Genomic DNA, 23,955 nt, shown 5'->3' on the forward strand with positions numbered 1-23,955 from the left:
ATAAATTCAGAATTGACTGCTATGTACGTAGCACTTTTTTAAGTGTCAAATTTGTACATGTACCATGTCATGGATTACAAGAAGCAGTGTCCAAACACAATAAATGTACATGTACAGTGGCAGTGCTGTAAACAGGTAGTGCATATTGTTTAAAGATAATCCAATTTTTATTTTGAGACACAAGTTGGATGAGGTACACTCCCACTATTGTCATAATTGTTGAGCATGATCAGTTCACCAAACGCATACAGTTTACATGTATGTACCGGTATGCGCAGTTTATTTCCACACACACAGAACTGAAAATTCTGGGGTTCTTGTCAAGGTCATTAACATGCATGGGGACAGTATTTTGTGTGTGCATTGGAACATGACTTCTACCTTCAACATTTGTCCTTTGAAAGCTTCCCCCTACAAAAGTAATTATTTCTTTGTAAGTTTGAGATTTGGGCTTTCTTCAGAAAAATACATGTCTACACATGTATACGTACATGCAGCCCTACACTACTACACCTGTACATTTGTAACTGTTTCAAGAAAACTCAAGTTGTTTATATGACAGTTGATTTTTGTGTGGTGTAATAAGTTTTGTCTTGATAAATGAAGCTCATTTTTCAGAAAATCAATTTTTACAATCCATAAGATCCATTTTCCAGCTGAGGGCAGCATATTTTTGTGTTAGCTGTTTACACAGAGTCCAGAATTCTCTGCTGTCTGTGTTAATAAGAGATCAATCACAACTGTACCATACATGTACATGTAGATCTGTCCAAAACTATCAGTGTATCCCAGAAGGCCTGGCTTCTGTCTGTAAGTGGTTTGCTGATGCATTGAGTTTACATCAAGGGACTTTTTTTAGTTTTTCAAGCCTGAGTGCACTGTGTGGGCACAAAGGGTTTGAGGGTTCTCCCCAGGATTTTTCAAAGTGTGGGGGATTTCTATCCTTGTTTACTGACAAATTGTGAAGCCACGATGTGGGGTTCCTGGCCTGTTTAATGGCCCTTAAATATGTTGAACTTTCGATGCTCTCAGGTGCATTCTAGAACATTTCCTGAGCTTTTCATCAGTGGTGTCCCATGGAAAATGACAGATTTACAAATACTTTAACTAAATGCGATATTCCAAAAAATTGACATATCTCTCGGCAGGTGTTGCAAAGCTCAGTTTAGTGGCACGGTTGCAAAAAAAAGTTTTCAAACCACATAAATTTGTGTTTGAATTTAGGCCCATGGTTGGCCTACATGTACCTTTTTTAATTGGAATTGCGAGGAAAGCATATTACATGTTATTCCTTTGGGGAAAAAATGCTTAGTGCTTATCATTAGCACATGACAACCATGGAGAAAATCACAAAAGGGAGTCTGTATCTGCCCATGTACAGCCCGCAGCACAAACATGTACCGGTAGTAAGCTACATGTACTGCCTACAGACTGTTATGTTGACTGGCTGCCGCTAATGCAAGGCCCAGTGGCGACCATTCAGAAAATCATGATGCACTTCATTGGTTTGTGGTAAAATTGCCCTTACTCATGATTTAAACCTCATTCTTTTTAAGATATTTCTGATCCAGATTTTTAAAAAATGATACCTAGTTCTTGTAGATGACACACGAAGCCTCCCAAATGCCACTTGAAAGGAAATGCCCATTTTTCACATGTTATACCCCCCCAGGAAACTTCACATTTTTTTTCACAGAACTTTCGTTGTTGATGAGAAATTGAGGCATGTGGGTTAGGGAACTCAAACACTATCCATTCATGCAAAAATCGATGAAAATAATGTGGTCCCTGAGGATAGAAATCCTGTTAGTTTCATCATTTCTATAGGGAGTTAAGGAACCATGTTTCTGTACACTAAACGATCCATATGCACAATGTGTGCGTGGCAGCCCATTTCGATTTCTACTAATGGCAAAGCACGGGTAGGCCCAATAACGTGCATATCGGGGGTGAAAACATGGGTATTGGGCATTTTTTTGTGTACCGGCAATGATCAGGAAAAGAATTGTGCATATCAGGCGGATACGCAAGTTTATACTCATACATGGGGAGAATGGTTTGTTAGTATTTTGGCCATGCTTGCACCACATGTTGTTAAATTTGGCAAACCCAAATCCACAAAATCTAACATTTAATGCACTGTTCACTGGAATATTAGGTCTAGTTACATACATGTGTATATATACCTGTATACATGTCCATGTATTGCGAGGCGCTGGATTTCAGCAGAAAGGAGAGGGTTTCTTGCAAACTCCTGATACATGCAGGAGTGGATTAAACTATACATGTATTTACATGTATGTACATGTACTGTACCAGTTGGTCACAACACTATTTCATGCGTGCACATCCTTTATTGTACCCTAAATAAATGAATGTCTTCTCAAATTTATGGGTTAACTACACTTTGACCAAAAGATGGAAAGGTTTGAACCAAAACAGAAAAAAAATCAATAGGAATCAAAATGTGTCACCACATTTTACATGTAGCGGTACATGTACGTTGCAAGTGTGGATATGGAGGGACTTTTACTCTCAATTGTCATGCATGGATTATATTACATGTACACTCTGGTGATGCTTCTAAACTTAGGAAATATTTCACAAGTACATGTACATGTATACTACCTACTCCTGGGACATGTGTTAATGGAAAGAGAAACTGAAGATGCACAGCGGTTGTCTGGATTTGAAACCGTCTGATATCACAGGATGTGCCTTCAGCCATGCTGGATACATGTATTTCTGGTTTCTGAATACAAGCTGTGAGAAAATCAATAAGTGTCAAATTCAGAAGAGGATACTGTACTGCAAATATGTGGGATGAGGGTGTTTCCTGTTTTTCGGTTTGTATACAGTACATGTATATACTGTTATTTTCCAGAAAGCTGTGGTCTTGACCATTTTATTTTTAAATTGACCTTTTAAAGAAGATTGGTGTGCTTTTGCAAACAGCTGGAAAATGTGGTCTGTGCTGGAGGCAGATATGGCTAGAATGATTCAGCTATTGTTATGGGGCTTTGAAATTTCATGAAACCTGAAATCTGCCTGGAAGATTTCATGTTACTTGTCATGAAAAAAGCTTTACTCTGATAATTACATGTAGATGTAGATGTAAAGACGATATACCAGCATGCCACATAATGTGTAAACATGCACTTCTGCACATACATGTATGTAGGCTTCAAGCACAGCACAATATACTCTTCAAGAAATTTCTGTAAATGTCACAGTGCACACAGTTCTTCTTGAACACCTGTTCGGCTGTGTTAACATTCAGACATTAATGTTACCTGTCCTCGTACAAACATATATGGTTACAGCACAGGCCATGTGTATGCATTATATTTTTTACACCTCAACTTTACTTTGATTTCAGAGCATTCATGAGCATTGACTTTTTTGAAATTGTTTTTTTTTCTTTTGTAGGCAAGTTTGACAGGCCACAAGAATATTGTGCCATATATTGATTCCAGCATCATCAAGGGCAATTCTGATGTCTATGAAGTCCTCATTCTTATGGAATACTGCAGAGGTACTGTGTTTTTTTTTCAGTTCTGTCCAAATATGTGGCTGTGGGTGGAAATGACCCACATTGCCTGTAGAAGCCATTAGCTTGTGGCATTGTGCATTTCCTTGAAGTGCATATTCCAGTCTGAGCAAAGTAAGTTGGATCTAGCCAAATTTTTGTTAGTTGGTCATGTAGCACTGTTGCAGGTGTGCACAAGAATGTGGTCCCAAACTGTCCTATCATGTGTTTCATTTCAATCTTTAGATGGGCATGTGGTCCAACAGATGAATGAGAGACTGAACACGGGCTTCACTGAACATGAGATCATGAGGATATTCTGCGATGTATGTGAGGCCGTGTCCAGACTACACCACTGCCAGACTCCCATCATACACCGGGACCTCAAGGTAAAGTGTAGAGTTGCGTTTTCACTGTGAAGTACATGAAAAAATACAAATACCTGTATTAAATACTAGTTATCAATCACCAATTCTTTAATCGTATTTACATGTAGCAATAACCTTTTTATGCATTTCATGTTCATGTACATGTACGTACATGTATGTAAATGTAAAATCTTTTTAAAGAACTTTTTAAAAATACAAGTAAGAGAGAACAAAAGTTGTGATTGATATGGTTTTTACCAGTGTCAGATGAGATACATGCAGGGACTTGTGCATGTTATTTACAGTCTTCTAGAGATTGAAGATTACGCTGCAGCTTAAACTCCTTTGCACAATGAGGTTGTGTTTGTTTCACACGGATCTGGATAACGATCAGTGATTCGTCGTTGGTTGAGGGACACCAAAACTCGCCTAATGGATGGTGCGAACCAGGATGACTGATCGAGATCCAGATTTGTGTGAAACAAACAGGCCCTGAGTTCTGGAACCCACATTGATGTTACTAGTAGAGTGAAAGTTGTCATGAAACAGAAAGGGACCCATTGCTTACAAGGGGAAATGGAAAGTAGTTATTTGCCCATCCTGGGATTGTGGCCAAAGCAAGTCTGTATCACTGAGCTACATTTTCTAACCGTGGAGAGTTTATTGTTCCATGATTTAATTTTCAGGTGGAGAACATTCTTCTACACCCCAATGGTAACTACATGTTGTGTGATTTTGGCAGTGCAACAGGTAAAGTCTTGGACCCAAAGCTGCATGGGGTCCAACCAATTAAGGATGAACTAGAAAGGTATGTGATGAAAACAGTCATTTTATACTTAAATCCTTTATCACTTTATTTTGTGAAACGACTTGACATATGACAGAGTTTTTGAGAGTCCAAGCCAATTGAATAGTATTTTACAGCATTTTGGTGTAATTTGCAGGTACACCACCTTATCTTATCGCTCTCCTGAGATGATTGATCTTTATTCAGAGGTACCAATAACCACCAAGGCAGATATATGGGTAGGTACTAGACATCAAGTGGTTGATTACAGAAAGGCATTAAACAGTTTCAATACAATAATACCGGTTCCGCAGTCTTGTTTAATTTGGTATTTGTTCCCTAAATATTTTTCCTACTCTGTCTTTTATATCACAAGGCTGGGCATTTAGACAGCCCAAAAGGGGTCTTTTGACTTTTTTCAGACACGTTTTCGTAGAATTCACGTTGGTTAGCCTCAGTAATTTGTGGCTGTCTTTTGACTTTTACTAACTTCTGACTTACATGTAAGCTAACTTTCCAGGTTGTTTTGGACAGTTTTCACTGCTTTTTATATTAAATAGGCATGTGGTGCTTAAATACAGTACCCCGGATACATTTCTGTTTGAATGCTCTCGCAATGGTTCTAAACCTTTAGTTAATGTGCTATTTTCTCTATTTCACCCTGTCAGGCCATGGGTTGTATGCTGTACAAGTTGTGTTACTTCGCTCTTCCATTTGGAGAAAGTAGCTTAGCCATACAGAGTGCCATTTTCACCATACCTGACAACTCACGCTACTCTAAGGAGATGCATTCGCTTATATGTAAGTTAAAAAACTCAGGAGTAATTGTTTAATTTGGGTTTTTAGTGCAGCTTCTAAACAGCAATGATTACCCAAAAGTGGTATATTTACAGACTAACTTGGACATTTTACCCTTAGGAAAACGGGCAACTCATATTCAGTTTTTACCCATGAAACATACCATTGGGTCATTCTATAAATTCAGGGTTCAAAAGTGTGACATTTGTGTGTCACTGTTACACCTGACCTTTCTTATTTTTACATGAAGAGATCACTGAAATTGATTTCATACTATTTCTGTTTGTTAGGTTTGTCAGGTCAGGTAATTTGCATTAATCCATCATTCTTGGGAATCAGAAAATGTGTTCCGAACTTACAAAAACATATTTCAGATGTGACAGCGACACAAGAAATGTTGGCCCCCTGATTCATAGAATGACCCTATTGTTTGCAGTATCCATATGATTGATTGCCACCCCTGCAGTTCAAGGGCAGTCTTAATGTAAATTCAGCAAATCACAAAACTTTTGAAGTTAACTGGGAGCTTTTCTTTTATGCTAGACATATCACTGACTTGGAGTATAGAGGTTCCTTTCTTAATATTTCTTGGTTTTTGTCCAAAGGCTACATGTTGGAAGTGGATCCAGACAAGCGACCAGACATCTACCAAGTCTCTTACGTTGCATTCAGAATGATAGGAACAGAGACACCAGTCCAAAATCTACATGTAAGTACTTTTCATCCCTACACAGAATAAGGCCCTGGGATCGTATTCATTTATCTATCATAAGATTTACTGGCAAGCTGTTGATGTCAAAATGACAATGCCTGTGCATTTTATTCGTAGAAAGATATTTACACATTTCATAGTGCATTCAGAAAGCTTTGTTATAAAAAGGGCTTCATTCTGCCCCAAACTGATATTTAATCAAACAGTCTTGTGCTTTTCAACTAGTTCTAGTCATCATTGCCTTATTGCTGTGGTACTGGAAAGCCTCTTTGGGTTTCTTAATGTCTAGAGTTCACCTGTTCCTGGCATGAGTAAGCTACCAACACCATTAACAGAGACGGAATACCGACAACAGCAGGACAATCGATCTAAGCAGAACACCAACAGGTGAGATTGAGAGCATTTTTTCAGGCAACAAAACAGAACAAATCCAAGATTTAAAAGAAAGAAGATGAAAATTGGCACCAGGCAGTCTCATTTTGCATAATTTGGCAGACTGAGCATCAGTCATAAATTCTAATTTTCAAAGTTATCACAAAATAAGTTACAGTTCAGAATCACTAATTGCTTGATTTTTGCAAAGACAAAATATGCTTCCAACTCTGATTAAGTACCTCAATGCATGTTTGTGTTTTATGGCAGGATATCAGCCACTCCCATGGATGTTAGCACTTCAGTGACACCTCGACAACGACCCAAACCAGGTCAAGCCGGTGCTGCCCCACCCATGAGTGTGTTGCAGCTACCTGTCCCTGCATCTAAGGGGCGTGGTAAACCAGGAGTCTCCGCCCCTACTCAGGGAGCACCGGGGAACAGTACGTACAATAGTTGATCGAAATCCCTCAGAATATTTGTTATCCAAATACTGTACCACAGTTCATTTGTCGATCCAGACCTCCGGATTCTCCCAACATCAGCACTTCATCAGAAACTGAGTAGCACAATCCATGTACACCAACAAATGAGGACTTCAAGATGTGAAGTAATGATGACTCTGGCTGTAGATCCTGTAACTATAAAAACCAGACCAATTTTTCATCTAATTTGCTAATGTGGAGGGGATAAGATTGAAGGCAACCGGTAATATTTTAAATACTCTGAAATGAGTTGACCACATTTTTATTCAAAAGTTTACTAGAAATGTTGCTTTACAGATACAGGTTTAGCATCTGAAAAAAAAAATAAATTGCATTTTTAAGAAGCAGGAGTTGAGTATTGTAAAATTCAAAATTCATTAGGTCTTTTGGGTTTGCTCGGGTGTAAGCTTCAACTTTGTTCATCGAACAAATTATTCATGGTTACCTTATTGTAGCCTTATCGCTATATTTGATATTGAGTTAATTTTGAGAAGAGGTACCTCCGTTGTATTTCAGGATTGAGCCCCCAGCAAGTACAGCAAGCATTTCAAGATCCCCAGCAGTTACAGCAGCAACAGCAACAAGCTGCAGCATCCCAGTCAACTCAGGTGCATCGACACACCCCAACCCAGCAGCAACAGCTGCAACAGCAGAAGTTAAAACAGCAGCAATTACAACAGCAACAGATGCAACAGCAGCAGTTACAACAGCAGCAGCAGTTGCAACAACAGCAGCAGTTGCAGCAGCAACAACAGTTGCAGCAGCAACAGCAGTTGCAACAACAGCAGCAGTTGCAGCAGCAACAGCAGTTGCAACAACAGCAGCACACTGATTCTCTGATATCTGAGTATACACCGCAGCAGTTGGTGCAGCAGGCTTTTTCAATGCAGCAACAACGTCAGATGAATACAACGCCACAGTTTCCTTCTACAGGTAAGATGTAACCGCAATAAAAGGTATTTAGTAAGACTTCAATTAAGCCACTTAACGACTCTCTGCAGGTTGATATTTGTGACAATTTCATGGAGGACATGTGAATGTGTTTTGGCAATTTCTGTTTGGAGTGGCTGATGTGTACATATCCCTTATGCTTTAAAGATTCCTTCTGGTTTTGTACATCCGACGAGTATGTGTATGTACCATGTATGGTACCATGACTGAACCATGCAGACAAAAGTAAAAGGAAGTTATTGGATATTTTAGAATTTTTGTGGCTTTTATGTATTGTCTAGGTTTACAACAGCAGTATGCGGGACCACAACGCCATGCTTTTGTCCCTGTTAATGCCAGCTACCATCAACAATACAGACCTCTGCAATCTGGATTTGTTGGTGCACAGCAGTACCCACCTGCTACACCTCAGCAATTCACCAGACAGTTGAGCCAGCAAGAAATGCAGATTCAACAGCAACAGCAAATACAACAGCAGCAGTTACAACAGCAACAACAAATACAACAACAGCAACAGTTACAACAACAGCAGTTACAACAACAGCAGTTACAGCAACAGCAACAGCAACTTAAGATGCAACAGCAAATGCAGCAGGTAAGTGAAATCTAAAGTTATGTGGAGAGTATCAGTTGTCATTGATATCAGGAGGTACCAAACCTAATTCTGATGGACTAAGAAAGGACAGAACAGTGCAGTACCGTAAAGTGCATTTAAATGATTTAATCCCGTACTTGAACGCATTGTGTTCGGTGTAATGCAATGTATCATGTCTTATTCTAGCAACAATTGCATCAGCAGAGACTGCAGCAAGAACAACTCCACCAAAAGCAGTTGCAGCAACAGCAAATGCAACAGCAGCAGCTTAAACAACAGCAGTTACAGCAGCAACAGCAGTATGCTCAGCAACAAGCTCACCAGCAGCAGAAACAACGTTCTGAACAACAGCAGCAGCTCTACCAACTACAGCAGCAACAACAGCAGCAACATCACCAGTTGTTTGTGCCAGCTAACAGGGATGGTTCAATCTCACCAGGCCATGCCAGGCCTCAGAGTTTTGCAGCGCAAGGCCCGGTGTGTAACCCATTCAAGGATCAAGGAGATTTTGCAACACTGTCTCCTGACCAAGTTGTTGACAGTGAATTTGACATGCTTAGGAAAATGGCCCCTGGTAAGTGGCAAACTTGTCTTTTGTAAGGTTACCACCACATAACAGTTCTTCAAGTCCAGAGTTTGGTCAACTCCTGAATTGAAACTGGAATTTGTCATGAAATCTGTAAAATTCATTTAGATGCAAACCCTTTGTAGATGTTACCTTGAAATATATCAGCATGCTTCTGACCTGAGAATGCATGAATGGTAACATCAGTCTTTTACTTTTCCGACGAAAAAGAGTAAGTCAAACCGTGACAAGTTCCCTCAAGATGTGGGCTGAAAAGCATATCTTTTTTTAATTTGAGCATTGATTCTTGTCAGTGGATTGAATACTTGTTGGATTTTCTCTGTACAGGTGAAGATTCACAGCGGTCATCTAACACAGATAAATTTGGGGCTGTCCCGTTCACTTCTTCAGAAGGCGAGTTAAAAATCACATTCTTTCAGAAATTCTTCCTCTAAAAGTTACACATAAGTACTACATTTCTATCGACAGCATCCCCAGACTTTTCAAGATTTGCTCTGTTGTGTTGTATCCAGAATCCACCAAAAACTTCGCCAAGCTTCTTCTCTTCACATTTGCTTCATGTAAATGCCTTGCTCATGGACATAAGCAGTCTCTCATTAATTGGGTATATTTAACACTTCTGCAGGTAACCAAAGACCTAGTAGTGCAATTGAGCTTGACAACCTTACCAGTTTGGGCACCAACCAGTCTCCTGCACAGCCACAGCCAGATGATAACACTGTTGATGAATTTGGTGCTCGGCCCTTCGTCAGCCCTCCCGTCACAAGCCCCATGGACATGATAGTGGGCCAGACCCTCAGTGTAGCATCCTCGGGGGACGCCGTTAGACCCCCCTCTGGAGCCTCAGAAGAGGGGGGTCTAAAAAAGAAGACAATTCCAGATTTGGTCCTGCTTGGAGATTTTGGTGATAACCCCACTGCTGAGTGTGTGGACAAAGATCAGGCAGCACCTCTGGATTTCAGCAATCCCCAGCGACAGCTAGATGAGTTTGGTGCTGAGCCATTCTCACCTCGGCGAAAGGTCAGTGAATCTAGTAGTGAACGAGATGACAGGGCCACAGATAGCCTTCGTGACTACAGCTATGAGGACTTTGATTCTCAATCTTTGGAGATCCACAAGGATGAAGAACATGTACACCGAGGACTATTGGACAAGGAGGACTCATCTGAAGAGGAGACGGAGGATGATTCTGATCAGCAAGACCATGAAGAAGCTGTCGCCCTAACCTCACCAATTCGAGAGGAAGACCTCTCTGATGCCGAGCTGGCTGGGTTGAATCTCCGTGATCCCAACCCTCCTGTTGGGAAGCTCATTGATATGGGTGATGAGGATGACCCCTTTGGCCAAGCACCATTCAGGACTGCTGTCCAATCAGTCCCCCAATCTGCCATCCCTAAATCCAGGGTTGAACCCCTTAGCTCCTGTACCCTTACACCTCCCGTCTCACCTCCCACTCATGATGTCAAGCCTGACCCTTTCAGTGAAGCTCCATTTGATCCCAGAAACGTTCAGCGACAAGGAAGTCGTACTTCGTCAACATCAGAAAGCTCTGATGTCTTCTCTAAGGCCCCTTTCCCCTCCAAGAAGCGGCCAGATACCCATCAATCTACCACTGGTGCCCACAAACCTAAGTCTCAGCGTTCCAACACTGACTTATCAGCCACTGGTAACCCTACTCCTCCAATTTCTCCCACTGAGATGGAACATGTAGGGAAGGTTGCTGTGAAGGTGCAAGGTGTGGCCCAGCAAAGAGGAGCTGATCTGTTTGGAGCTGTTCCATTTGAAGCTGTAGCTTCTAAGCTAACCGTGACTGAAGGCCAACCATCAAGTGTACAGACACACCATAAACATGCACATGATACTGGTGAGTAAAGGGTTGTAAACATATCTTACAATTCATAGTTCTGCAGAAATCCACATAATGAAGTGGACTTCAGCCAAGATTTGTGCTTACAGTTTTGCTCTTCTTCATTTTATGATAATTTTGACACCTTTACCAGGAAAAGGACAAGGCATTAGTGGAAAATAAATCCATAGTTTTTGTGATGAGCTACCACATAGGCCACATGAAATCTTTCCTCATGCTCCATAGAAGGTTGTCTTGTACCACTAGCTCTCTAGAAATTGGCAATGTGGGGAACACTCGCAGAAACCAAGCTGTGAAGTCTGAGTTGTATGCAGGTGGCTTCTCCTCTTTTTAAATGCCAGTGTTGTAGACATAAAGTGATCATGTTATGTTTTGTTCGCCACAGCCATCCACAAGCGTCCACATGTAGTCAGCACAGCCGGAGGTATCCGCAGGGCAGGACGTACAGCGTCAGGGGGCAGACGTCGACGAAGTGGGAGTAACAGCTCCAGATCCTCCCGCCGTAGTAGTTCAAGCTCCGCCTCCAATTCCCTCAAATCAAGCCCAGGCAGCCTGCCACGTCAGATAGGTTCACAAGAGAGTCTGGATGCCTTTGGGTCTAAGCCCTTTGCGGCAGACGACCCGGGCTCAAACCCTGTCACAAACCAGGCAGCTTTAAACAAAAGTAAGACCCAGTTTGAAGATGATTTTGCACCTCATCCCCAGCTTGATAAGTTTGGGAAGCCCCCCTTTGTGGGTGGGGCAGGGGCAGCGGCAGCGGCAGCTGCTGATGAAACAGACCCATTTGGTGCTGTTCCCTTCAAACCTCCAAAGGTCGTTGGTGAAGTCAAAAGGCAAGGTGCACAGAGAAGGGTCCTACCCAAAACACCACAGACCTTTCAACAAACAAGCCTGTGATGAGTCATGGGGATCAGGTCAAAGTTGAGGGGTCACAAAAGTTCCAATGTACCACAGAAATGTGACCATTAATAACTCTTTGATTGTAACAATATGCTTGTAAGCATTTGCTTAAGTTATTTAAATGACAATTTTGAATGTACACGAGAAGTTAAGAAATTTCCCTGTAATTGCCAATGCTAGTGTAATGGTGATGAGTAAGGATAAGGTTAAATCTAAAATGGAGCCATGTCGTTTTGCAATGAATGGACATGGCATTGCCCACAAGGCCATACTGTTGATTGAATATGGGAACTTCTCAGGCTAGGAACAAAAATGGATTTGCAATTTTCTGAAATTGTTATGAGGTTGTTTTATATTAAATTCTGTGATGATCATTGGATCAAAGCTATGAAGTATGGATAACTGGTTCCCTCTGTGGGATATGTTTGGGTCTGTATGTTCCTGATATTAGCAATACAGCACCATGGCTTGGTCAGAGCTATGGCCTTTCATAATTGTACTTTTTTGTTGTAATTGTGCCCATGAGATATATACTGCATATATGCATGATAGAGGGCAGTATGCAGGCCTCCCAAGAATGCAGGTGAGGCTAACCATATTGTGCGTTTTGCTGCAAGTGCAAAAATTGTTGTGCTCAGTGCCATTATACAACCAAATTTTGGGCAGAGTGCTTAAGAGTTAATTAATGTTTCAGAACTGGGTATAATTTCTTTGCAACTGTAGGTTTATTTGTTATGTGATGTCCTCATGATATAGTTTACTCTGCACTACGATGCACGGCCTACTGTTGCAAAGATTTCAAAGTTAGACATTTCATATTTGCTGACTTACCACTTGTATTATAGCATTCTGACAGGAAACTTTAAGCTTGGTTTTTGTGTATGAACTCGTTATCGTGTAGCAGATTTTGAGGTAGTTGAATTTGTCATTCAGGCATAGATTAGTCACAGTGAGTGGTTTATTGGTAGAGTTCACTACTCTCTGATGCTTCTGTTTGCTTTATCAGCTTGCCAGTATATGTAAATGAATTGTGCCATATGCATTGTTACTTGACAGGAGAGGACTGTGACTGGAGCTCCTTATGATTGTAATGATGCATAATTCATCAGCCAGTGTGAATATTTTAATAGCAATCTTATGCTGCTTTGTATTATTGGTTGGTAGTTTAGTGGGACTGTTACAGTTGTTATTAATATGTTGCTCTTATTTATCCGTTTCCATTTGAATGATTTACAAAACCTTTTTGTTTTGTAAATGATAGCTGCATGACGATGGAAAGACAATCACTAGGATGTGTGAGCTGAATACTTTTTTTCACAGCGGCATTAGAAATTAAGCATTGATTATTACCATTGCTTTTAGATGATACTGAAGCATGAAATTATCACATAATGTCACCCCAGCAGAGTCACACCAATCAGTAGCCAGACTGAAGGATTCTGAGTTAATAGTGATGCTTCAAGATCAGGAGGTGCAACTACCAGGCACTTACAATGTACATGTAGCTTTTTCTGTGTCAGTGAAGTAGATTTCTTTTTAGTACAGGTAACTCAGCAATGTGCATACATAGGCAGAGACGTGCTGCAGTTATTTGTGACAATGAACCACAAGCCTTTCACTGTAAATACCTGCACCATACACGTCAAGTTTTATATCAAAGAGTAGAGGGGCATACAGGTGTATTTAAACTGGTCACAAGAGTAGTCACAATTGTGCCATTGTTTAATTACTGTTTTGGAAAGGGTTATCATTCGTCAAGCAAAAATTGATTGAGTTTAGTCATGTTTTGATTATCACTTGAATGTAATACAACAAAAATAAGACTGTATTGGTGTTTAAACATTCTAAAGGTTTATAATTATTTAGGATATCTCTTGGTGAAAAACCTGAAGAATGGTTCAAATCCCTCAACATTTGTAGAAAGTGTGCACTGTCACATACGATTTTTTTCTGGAATCGGAATACAAATTTTTTCCTTGAGTTCAGTTATTGTTTTTAGTAAACACAAGGGTATTTTTTTTCTTTTTTTAGTTAAGTTGCCATATGTTAAATTTAAAGCATGAACATACAGTTTGTTTCAATCGTTATTTAGCAGCTATTACTTCTAGAGTGGTTTGTTTTTAAGTCATTTTAATCTTCTGACCATGGAGAAGAGTGTTAAACTGGATTTGAACTGTGGTCTTCAGATCTTTCTAGGTTGAGATGTACATGTAGTCATGTACATAAAACTAGCAAATAAAGGACACCGATGAACAACTTTTAAAAAAGTATACCATGTATCAGTCAGTTGGCAGACCAAGCTTGTGAGCCTTTTTGAAGCATTATTGAAGTTCGCTATTACAAAACAAAAGATTTTACCCAAACCACATAGCATCCTCCTTTAGTGTATCTAATACTTCAAATAGTCTAATTGGGTCAAAGGTCAGCTTTGGCACCTTACAGGGTGCGTTCGCGTGGTTACTCCTGTTAACACGAGTAGGATGTGTGCACATTACACTCGGGTACAGGAGTATACTCCCCCCTCTAGCGAGAGTATACTCTTGCTGACCCTCCGGTCGTACTCCACCCGTTCGAGCCCTCAGGAGTGTACTCGTGTTTAATAACTTGAGTAGCTCACTCGAACCCACCCACAGATACAATAATGCAGAGAATGACCATGAGTTTACCAAGAATTTGTTGAGGTTGCTGACATACTGCAGAGGTTTACTATCCTGATGCATTCTTTCAGTAGAAACAGCTTACCAGCTACATTCTAATGTGATGTTCATTATAACTATTTCTCCATTGATAATCCTTCAAGCAATATTTTTGGCCCATAAATGTCAAATTAAATTGCTCATCCCTTAATTACAACATTTGGATGCTGAAATTTGACTTACAATCATGCATACACTCGGCATATTCTTCTGCATCAATGTGCTCTTGCACTGGGTTGACATGGTCCTAATCAGGCTGTTGTGTCTGCATTTATCAGTGAGTCATTCAGTAAAACCTCCTTTAAATGTTTTAAATATGTGTACATGTTCTATCACTGCCGCCAAGTTTAGGCCACTAACTGTTTGCGCCTCTCCTTTCTCCCTTTTTCCACAAGAAAAAAAAATACATGTAGCTTGGATCAATTACTGCATTAATTAGGGAGCTATTTACTGTTATTGAAATTAATCAATTGTAATATTAAAAAGAGTGTATTTTATGATGGTTATGAATTACAAATAAAAATATATACAACAGCAAGTTTTTTGCCCTGAAATTCCATCAAGTGCATAGAGATATTTCTTCTCAATTCACCAATTTGAAGATTTCCACAATGGCAATTTTAGTATCAGCTGACCCTTTTGATTTTCAAGCAATGTATCATGATTGAAAATATTTTAATGGCAAAGGTGATAATCTTTTTCAAAAACAAACCTTTTTTTGTATCTTTACACACCAAGTTTTCAAATAAGCTGTCCTCAAGACCAATTCCTTCTTTTGTTGCTCTTAGTCTGCCATTTTGATGAGTTCTTTGCCTCCTCCCAATACTAGAAAAAACATGCCCTTAAAATATCCTGGTGATGCCTGTGACTACTACAGTTTGACATTCAGAGACTTCACTTTTTAAAATTACAATTTATGGGACACAGACACAGTTGTTCAAGACTGTGTAGGTGTATATTGCACATTTTATTTAACATGGCCTGCATAGATTGTAAAACAAAACTGAAGTTCTGAATTTGGAAGCATTTCCAAGAACAGCTGAGAGCTGAAGGAAAGATTTCAAGAGCAAAATGCTGTTTTCTTGAAGCAATCTATAACATCCTTTGTCATTGGTCTGGTTCCTTGTAGAGCTTACCGAGTTCCTCTAACATTGCTTCTAAGTAGGGATTAGCACCTAGCTTGGACATCTCATGTAGGACTCTGCATAGAAACAATGTGTTCGTGTTTACAGAACTTAAAAATTGTCCTGGGAGGATACAGTCAGTCTGGCAGATCTTCACAGTGACAACTGGCCCACTTAAAGCTGAATACTGGCAATGTAAACGACATGTTTATACTCACATCTCCTCTAACTCCACAAGAGCTTTCTTGGTGTAGTCAAAAGAGCCAATCTGTTAAAAGTCAAAAGATAACCAAGTAAAAATCACTGCTTGTACAAGCTTTACAACAGTATCAACAGTAAGAGAATGGGGGTTCAAGTTGTACTTACGGACCAGACATACCTTTTCCAGATGATCCACACAGTATTTTTTTATCTCTACATCTGTTGTTCTTTTCCTGAGTATATTCATGACTTGGTTGTCTTCAGGTCTGCTAAGAATCCCATGGATGATGGGAAAGGAAAACTTGCCCTCAGTTAAGTCCTCACAGTAGCTTTTGTTCTCGGTATACTCTCTGGACTGTAAGTTGGCAAGATCATCTCTGATTTGGAAGTAAAGTCCAAGCATATCGCTGAGTGGAGTGAAGTCACTGTGAGTAGCAGTGAAAAAATTGATGTTATTATCCAAAGAATAGGCTTTACAAATCTTGGTAAGATATTATCCATGGGTAGATTTGAGAACACGATGAAAATCAACAATCCCACCTTTTGTTTTCACTGAAGAGTTGCATCAGTCTCACTGCTAAACCAAACAGACCTCCAGTTTCTGAAAAAGAAGGAAAGAACTTTGAAAAGTCAAGACAAATGTTTTTCGTGGCTGCCTGCTAAATAATAATGATATAATAATTGAAATTCAGAGGGTTAAAGGGCCCAATATTTTGATCCTAGGCAAAAATTTGCTAATAATTTAGTAAACAAGCTATATTATAACATTAGATGACTAATTTTACAATTATAAGTAATATTAAATGAGGGATCAGTAAGGAAACCTACTTTTCAACACCATTTCCTTGTATTCATCTTCTGTTGGACAGACGAAGGCATCTCGCCACCATATATCCATGCCCTGTCCCTGGTGTAAAAGAAGCAGTTGTTCTGAAAAAAGACAATTGAAAATTTGACTGCTTATTAATTTCAGGATAATAATAATAAGAATAATAATGAAAATTTACAGAGCGCACAGATCCACCTAGGTGTTCTAGGCGCTAGTGCAATGAAATTAATTAAATGCCTCATTGAAGAGATGACTGGTATCATGGCAATGACGGTGGCAAAAAAGATGAGTGTCCGATATTTTTAAAATTAAAATCTGAAAATAAGCAACAGCATGCCCTTACCCATAAATATTGTAGTAGCCTTTGGGTGACCTAACTCGATAGTCTTCTGTAGTCCTAGAAAGTACACATAGTTTGCTGCATTGATGGTCTGTGCTGTACCAAATATGCTGTGGGCAACAGGAATGCCTCGTCGTAGCTTGGAGTTGTCTTCAATATCGTCAATTCTGGAAATCAAAAAGAATTCTGAATTTCTTCTATGGAACATTTTAATTAATGTCCAAATACAATATTCTTCAAGATAGGTTAAACTGTGTAATTGATTTGGCTGAGGATTTGTTCATTTTCTGCGACAATGAAAAACAATGTAAACTGACAGCTTTGCATTGTCAAAACTGTCTATTGGAAGGAATAACAATAAAATATTACACAGCATAACTATTTGCTAACAATGACAGATTATTTTACAATTTATAGATCAAACTGCAACTTACAATAAACTTGCATTATGCAGCATCTGAGTAATTTCACTGACTTTGTCCAATGTGTCATCAGGAATCTGCAACCAATGGTTGAAAGCCTGCACAGAAAAAAAGTAATATGACCATCAGGATGATAACAGAACATTGAAGAAACATCAATAGATTAGTGGTCGGACAGTGGTAATGTATAATGGTAAATGATTACGTTGAACTTCAGAAACAGAATAAGGGATTTACACAACATCTGAATAGAGTCTTTGGAAAAGTATTGTGTACCTTGGTCAGCTTGATGCGAATCTTCTTGCCAGGAACTTGCAGGATGTAAGCATAGGGTTCTAGAAGAATCTGAACAAAGATATTTCAAGGAAAAATTCTTACAGCTGAAGTCATAATTACCAGTTCAGTTGTGAAACGCAAAATGTTCAAGCAAAATTCAGAAGCAAACCCAAGGTGCATGGAAATTGAGCCAATGCAGTGGCTGAGCTTTAGATGTTAGGCCCTAGCCTATTATAATAAACTGATTTCAAGTTTTCAAACTCTGGAAAATTAGTTTGCACCAGAACTGATACATCTTATGATCAAAGATGAAGGGTAGTGTTATAACTTACTCTATCTTGCGCTTTTTCTCTGTCTTCCTTGGTCATTGTTGTTGCTCCTGTACCAAACATGCCGGTTGGACTATGCAGACTGCATGGAATTGATGATGATGAATCCAGCTTTCTTGTGTTAGAGTCATTCAACTGATGAGGTCTTTGTGTTATGCCAATGCTCAGTAAACTATCATGAGGTGCTGAGGCCATCTCAAGTAACTATCGGTAAACTGGACTTTTGTTCAAAATAAGTCAAAGAGGTCACACCTTTACAGACATGAAATATATCATAATATTTATATCAGGGTCATTCTTTAAATTCAGGGCCAAAATTGTGGCATTCTGTGTCCCTGTTACAAATGACCTATGTAATTTGACATGGAAATATCACTGGCACTGATTTCAAACTATTTCTATTTGTTTGACAGGTAATTTGCATTAATTCATCACTCTTGGAAATTAGAAAATATGTTCTGAACTTAGGCCTGCAAAATCATATATTCCAGACGGGACAGGGACACCAAAAGATTGGACCCGTAATTTATAGCATGACCCATTAGTAAAGTCACGTTTGTCAGTCAATCTCAGTATAGTCAGTGTTGACCTGTTATAAGCCTACATGTACATTTGTTTTCCTGCAGCATGCCGGCCACACCAACAAAAATGTCAAGACCTATGGGAGCTACAGTCAGCAACAACCAGGGATAACAGGATTATTGAGTGTATAAATCTTGAACCTTGTGCAAATTGATCATATATTCCATCCTACATGTCCTAAGATGATTTGCCTTTGAATAACATCCATTCATAAGATCAGAAGGCAGTACAATAAATTTGCAATTAACGGTACGATGAATCATACTCACGCTGACTCAGGCTTTCGTTTACAGAGATAGGCCTAGAATCTTGAGACACTGCAGGCCTGCTGGGCTATTGACAATGTTATGCCCCAACTACAGCACCGTCCCAACTGTAGTTGGACCCATCCCAACTAGAGTGCTATGGGCCAGCCGAACTACAGCACAGAGGTCCAGTGTGCATTTGTCCGGCAGCCCATATGCCAAAGTCATATTGTTTACATTATTACAATGTCATGTCATGAATGAAGTGCCATTGTGTCAAGTGTGAGATGCATAAACTTGGATATGGTCAACAATAGTTGGACCAGCCCAACTGTAGTCACCACAGTTGGGATTGTCCCAGCTATAGTTGGGAAAGATGCTATAGCCTTGTTGGGGCGTAACACTAACAACAACAATATTGTAAAAATGACGTGACGAGGAAGAAAAACATGAAGAAATATCGTTCTTAACGTGCTTAAGTTACAGTAAACTCCTAAAAAATAAGAACAACAGCACAGGCTGTCGTTAAAAAAGTGTTAAAAATTTACAATATTTGACGAATTTACTCACGTGAAGGTAGAAACCGAGTTGCTGCTCAACAAAAGTCGTGTTGATGCCTTTATTATTATCGCATAACATTACTTGCACGTTTGTAAATTGTACAGTGCGCCCTCCCTCGTCAACTGGAAATAAACATGTCAGGGACGGGTCAGGCCAGACGTACGTGTGCGCCGATGTCAAATGTGAGACTATTTCATTCTTTCCTGGTTTTATCATATTGCACATATTTTGCCTTCTGTTTGTGATATGTTCATGTCATATAACAAACTTAGTGTTAGTATGGACGTAGTTTGAAAGAATGACATGGTTTCCTTGCACAATTATCTCAAAAGCATACGTTTTTCTCTGATCATGCATGATGACCGCCATGTCCTGCATGTTAACGACCTGAAGGGTGCTCGGCGCGGGTACAGCACGGCATGCAGCGGCTTGTTACCGCGGGCCCTCAGTTTTCGGATAATCACGTGTCACAATTAAATGAGAGACTTTTGAAACACTTTGTAGTTTGATCATGTTGATTGTATGATACTGACTGTTTACATATTATTACTTTATTCATCTCAACTTGTCATGTTTGTTGGCATAAATTTTGACTTACACACAACTAATGACACAGACATTTGCCGCAACAAGTCACCAAGTTGCCCTTTTGACAGCAATGTGTGAGTGTCATGGCCATGGAAGATGAATGGGCCCGTATCTGGTATCAGGCGTATGGAGTTGTCCACTCTGCTCTGCACCAAAGTACCCCCCTCCTTACCAGTAAAGAGAAGAGATGGTGGGGATTGTTCAATTTAGCATGTGACACAAGTGTAGAAACTCTACATTTCAACAGTACTTCATTTGGCAGAAAAGCATGAAAGCAATTTTCATAATTTTTTCTCCACTATCCTTTAAGACATGTAAGATGGTGTGTGACATTGATAACCGATGATCCTATGAATCGAACTATCCAGTCCTTCATAAGATCCATTCATTTGTGTACAGTGCAGTCAATCCCTGACTTGAACCTCAATAATAAGAGCACTGTAAACTCAACATTCTGCTTGTAATCAGGAAATTTCAGGTCCCTAGAAATGTGATTTCTGATCTTACAAGGTACTTCTTACAATCAGAGTACTCTGCAGAATCCAAAGGATCTCTCGTCACTGAGGTTCAACTGTAGTGCAAGGCCTTCGTTGCTGACATTTCATGCATTTGTTCTGAATATGTGATGAAAGTGCAGTTAATTAAAGATTAAAAATCAACCACTCATTGAAATATAATTTTCTTTTTTGCAGGTGAGGATTGATGTGACAGTGTGATACATGTGTGATGTGACACACTATGTTGTCAAGTGAAATTTAAATATCTACTTAAAGTTCGAGAGTGGATTAATTTTGAATATGTCAGAGAAGGTGAATACTGGGGCCACATCAGCTGTTGACAACAATGATCCAAACATGTGAGTTTTGGTTTTTGAAATGATGGCAAAGATTTATCTAAGTAGTTGCTCGGGATGCTGCTGTTGTATATATGTACCCAGAAATAAAGCTAATCATGCAGCATTGATGACCATTCAGTTCAGTAGTTTAGAAAGTCCACCAATTTCTCTACCAAACAGTCTGAATGGCTTGATTTGAGTTTGTCGTTGATAGTAATTGTTTACTCAATAAAATCAGGTCAAATAGCTGATTAATTTGTAACAGATTTGTGCATGAATTTTTAACTAATACATTTATGTGTTTTTTGACTTTTATTGTGTTTATAAAATTATCAGCCAAGCGTAAAACTGTCAAAAAGCTGACTGTAACCAGTGCCTAAACTGAAAGACACCCAAGTTATATTAAATTTTTTTTTCCATTTTTCAAGGTCCTGTAGCATTAATCTGGTTGATCTTCCCTGGGAGGATGTCTTGATTTCCCGCATCCTTCCTCATCTTAGCATCATTGACATCTTCCGTCTCCGCTCCTTGAGTAGAGACTTCTGTGACTTGGTCCAGTCTTACTTCCAGCATCAGATTAGCTTTGATCTTACTGGCATTACCCATCGAGTAACTGTGGATGCATTCAAGATAGCCACAAATGACACGAAGAACCTGCAGAAACTGGTGGTGACAAGTTGTAAGAGTTGGCTTACTGATGCTTTGCTGGTACCCATCATTAAGAGGAACTGGCGTCTTCGGTATATCGACCTGTCAGGGTGTTCAGGTTTATCATGTTTAACGATAAATATGATTGGAGGAGCTTGTCCAGAACTTAGGACGATTCTCTTACGAGAATGCCATTGGATTTCATCCTCAGTGATTGAAGGCCTGACTATGAAGTGTAAGAATCTTGAACGTGTTGATCTAACAGGATGCTGGGAGTTAACTGATGACACTGTCTTCATGTTAGCTTCGTTACAGCCCAATCTACGCTGGTTGTCATTGGCCAGGATATATGGCATTACGCAGGTGTCCATCGAACAGTTAGCTATGAACTGTTATTATCTTGAGTATCTTGATTTAGAGGGATGTTGGCGAGTGCCCGACGCTGCTATCCAGTGAGTATTTCTAGTTGAATCAGTACATGATCTTATTGAGTTAATTCAATTTGGCGAAATAGAGTCAACTTTGTAGAGTATTTGTACTCTTTTGATAAAATAGAGGTACTGTACATATATGTGTGTTAACAAATACACTACAATCCCTGCGTTAATGAAAAGTTTTTTAACCTACTTAAAATTGAATTTGCTTTCTTTTCCGTACAGCAAACTTGCACAGAAATGTCCTAATCTTAAAACCCTGAAGGTGCGAGATTGTCGAAACATCACTGAGCGGAGTCTATCTAGGCTTCGTATGCAGGGTGTAAGCGTAGACATCAGAGGAGTCAGCTCTAGGCCCCGCCCACAACTTCCTGTCAATATGCCACCTAATCTACCAAGAATTATGAGACAGTATCAGGCACCACTTAACTACAGACTGTGAGCTTTGCAAGGCTGAACTCCAAGCTAGGGACGTCTCTCAACTTTTGTTCAATCCCAGTGTCACTTCAAAATTGTCAACTTAGATAATCCAGAATGTATTTGTTTAAATATGTACTTCAATTAACACTTTTGTTGCTGTCAATTTTAAGAAACATTTTAGAACGTTTGTATCATGCATCTTTAGATTTGTTTGAAAAATAAACTAAATCAATCTTATATTGGAAATGTCTTATGTGACATGTTGTTGCATGTTGGTACTCACAGTATCCAGAAAAAAATGTTTTGTAAAACTGCAAACTCACATTTAAAGTGCTCATCACTGTACACAGTCTGTTCTTGCATTATAAACTATTGCTACTGCACTAAAACCAGTGTTTAAAAATACTTTGATTATATTAACTTTTGTAGTTGTATGCTTATCTTAAGCTGTTGTGAGCTGAGTCATCAAGATAATCGTTTTAACACATTGACAATATGCACAAATATTTACAGATCCAGCTAACTATAGATTTTGCTTTGTATATTTTGTAAAAATTCACTTTAAACTAATTGAAAAACTTATATTAGTTCAAGATAGTGTGGTGCAGTAGTACCGTATGCAACTAGAGAAGTTGTTAATTTTCCAATACATTTTGTCTAAATGTGATTTGTCTCTTCAAACTTTGGCTTGGAATGGCATTACTACTCCAAAGTTCTAGAAATAGGGAATGACTTTCTTGATTTGTCAAAGGACAAATTATGGTGGCAAAGAGGTAGAACCATAGGCTTCAAAAGGGGGAAAGGAGCACTTGCCCTCTGGACAAAATAAGAATTACAGGAACAGCAGTAAGAAGTCAACTATAGAAATAACAAAAAATATGCAAAGGGATGAAGATCCCATTTGCTTTAAAATAACCCTAAAAATTGACTCCACTGTTAATGATTTGTCATTTCGTAGCTGATGAGTGCTTTGGCCATGCCTGAAAATTCCCCCTCCCCCTGGGAAAATGGTTTGCGCCTCCCCCAAATATCCTGGCAATACCGTTGAACACAGTGTTCTGATTGGCTTGGAGTGGCATCAACTAATGTAGACGGGAAACCCATTATGCTGGATTTGCAAGCATTGTCACCTTTGTGATCAATTCTGACGGAGGCCAAATTAAGGTGGCAAAGAAGTACAGTGTTTCATTTCTAACTTCCAGTCTGCTGTCTTTGTGATTTTTTTCTGTGGATACTCTGCTACTTTAACCATCCAAACTAAATTGTAAAAGTTACAGATTTTGTCTTGAAATTAATTTTAAAAAGTATCCGGAACTGCACTAGTACAACCCGACACTGTTCAATGCATTGCGTTGATCATATTGAGCTTGTGAACACTGCACAGTTGAATAAACCAGGACAGGGTTTAATGTGAACGGTATATTGTTGTCGGTATTTTGTTTTGTTAACATGGTCAATGAGATAGAAAGTAGGAC

At 39.3% G+C, this 23,955-nt stretch overlaps 3 protein-coding genes across 9 annotated transcripts in view; 2 read left to right on the forward strand and 1 right to left on the reverse strand.

Moving 5' to 3' along the window:
• The window catches only part of LOC110984705 (uncharacterized), a 24,796-nt gene extending 9,596 nt beyond the window's left edge, over positions 1-15,200 (forward strand). For 3 of the 5 annotated variants that reach the window (XM_087130085.1, XM_087130086.1, XM_022245175.2), the window contains 14 exons: positions 3,430-3,535; positions 3,776-3,918; positions 4,584-4,705; positions 4,842-4,923; positions 5,353-5,485; positions 6,088-6,191; positions 6,484-6,581; positions 6,837-7,009; positions 7,568-7,984; positions 8,284-8,597; positions 8,784-9,171; positions 9,511-9,576; positions 9,809-11,047; positions 11,436-15,200. In XM_087130085.1, the coding sequence (XP_086986211.1) occupies positions 3,430-3,535; positions 3,776-3,918; positions 4,584-4,705; positions 4,842-4,923; positions 5,353-5,485; positions 6,088-6,191; positions 6,484-6,581; positions 6,837-7,009; positions 7,568-7,984; positions 8,284-8,597; positions 8,784-9,171; positions 9,511-9,576; positions 9,809-11,047; positions 11,436-11,947 (3,897 nt within the window). In that variant the 3' untranslated portion in view covers positions 11,948-15,200. The remainder of the gene's footprint in view (positions 1-3,429; positions 3,536-3,775; positions 3,919-4,583; positions 4,706-4,841; positions 4,924-5,352; positions 5,486-6,087; positions 6,192-6,483; positions 6,582-6,836; positions 7,010-7,567; positions 7,985-8,283; positions 8,598-8,783; positions 9,172-9,510; positions 9,577-9,808; positions 11,048-11,435) is intronic. The other 2 variants (XM_022245259.2, XM_087130087.1) reach the window with 2 other exon arrangements.
• ggps1 (geranylgeranyl diphosphate synthase 1) lies at positions 7,004-19,653 on the reverse strand. 3 transcript variants are annotated; one of them, XM_087130089.1, is made up of 11 exons: positions 19,565-19,653; positions 18,171-18,387; positions 17,839-17,907; positions 17,575-17,660; positions 17,144-17,307; positions 16,800-16,901; positions 16,512-16,572; positions 16,150-16,396; positions 15,989-16,038; positions 15,783-15,847; positions 7,004-7,207 (listed from the first exon to the last, which is right to left on the reverse strand). In XM_087130089.1, exons 2-11 carry the CDS (start codon positions 18,360-18,362, stop codon positions 7,119-7,121), a joined length of 1,125 nt encoding a protein of 374 aa, XP_086986215.1. In that variant the 5' UTR covers positions 18,363-18,387; positions 19,565-19,653; the 3' UTR covers positions 7,004-7,118. The 3 variants fall into 3 exon arrangements, with proteins under 3 accessions (XP_086986215.1, XP_022101374.2, XP_022101300.2); XM_022245682.2 differs by having other exon boundaries at positions 18,171-18,382; positions 19,565-19,642; XM_022245608.2 differs by lacking the exon at positions 7,004-7,207 and having other exon boundaries at positions 13,631-15,847; positions 19,565-19,652.
• On the forward strand, positions 19,654-23,900 carry LOC110985052 (uncharacterized). Its single transcript, XM_022245807.2, has 4 exons — positions 19,654-19,737; positions 20,836-20,999; positions 21,407-22,078; positions 22,286-23,900. The coding sequence occupies exons 2-4, from the start codon at positions 20,941-20,943 to the stop codon at positions 22,500-22,502; spliced, it is 948 nt and encodes a 315-aa protein (XP_022101499.2). The 5' UTR covers positions 19,654-19,737; positions 20,836-20,940; the 3' UTR covers positions 22,503-23,900.
• Positions 23,901-23,955: the final 55 nt, after the last annotated feature.

Source organism: Acanthaster planci, linkage group LG19 (assembly GCF_054643075.1).
Source record: "Acanthaster planci isolate LZ-2023a linkage group LG19, COTS_SCS, whole genome shotgun sequence".
NCBI lineage: Eukaryota > Metazoa > Echinodermata > Asteroidea > Valvatida > Acanthasteridae > Acanthaster > Acanthaster planci.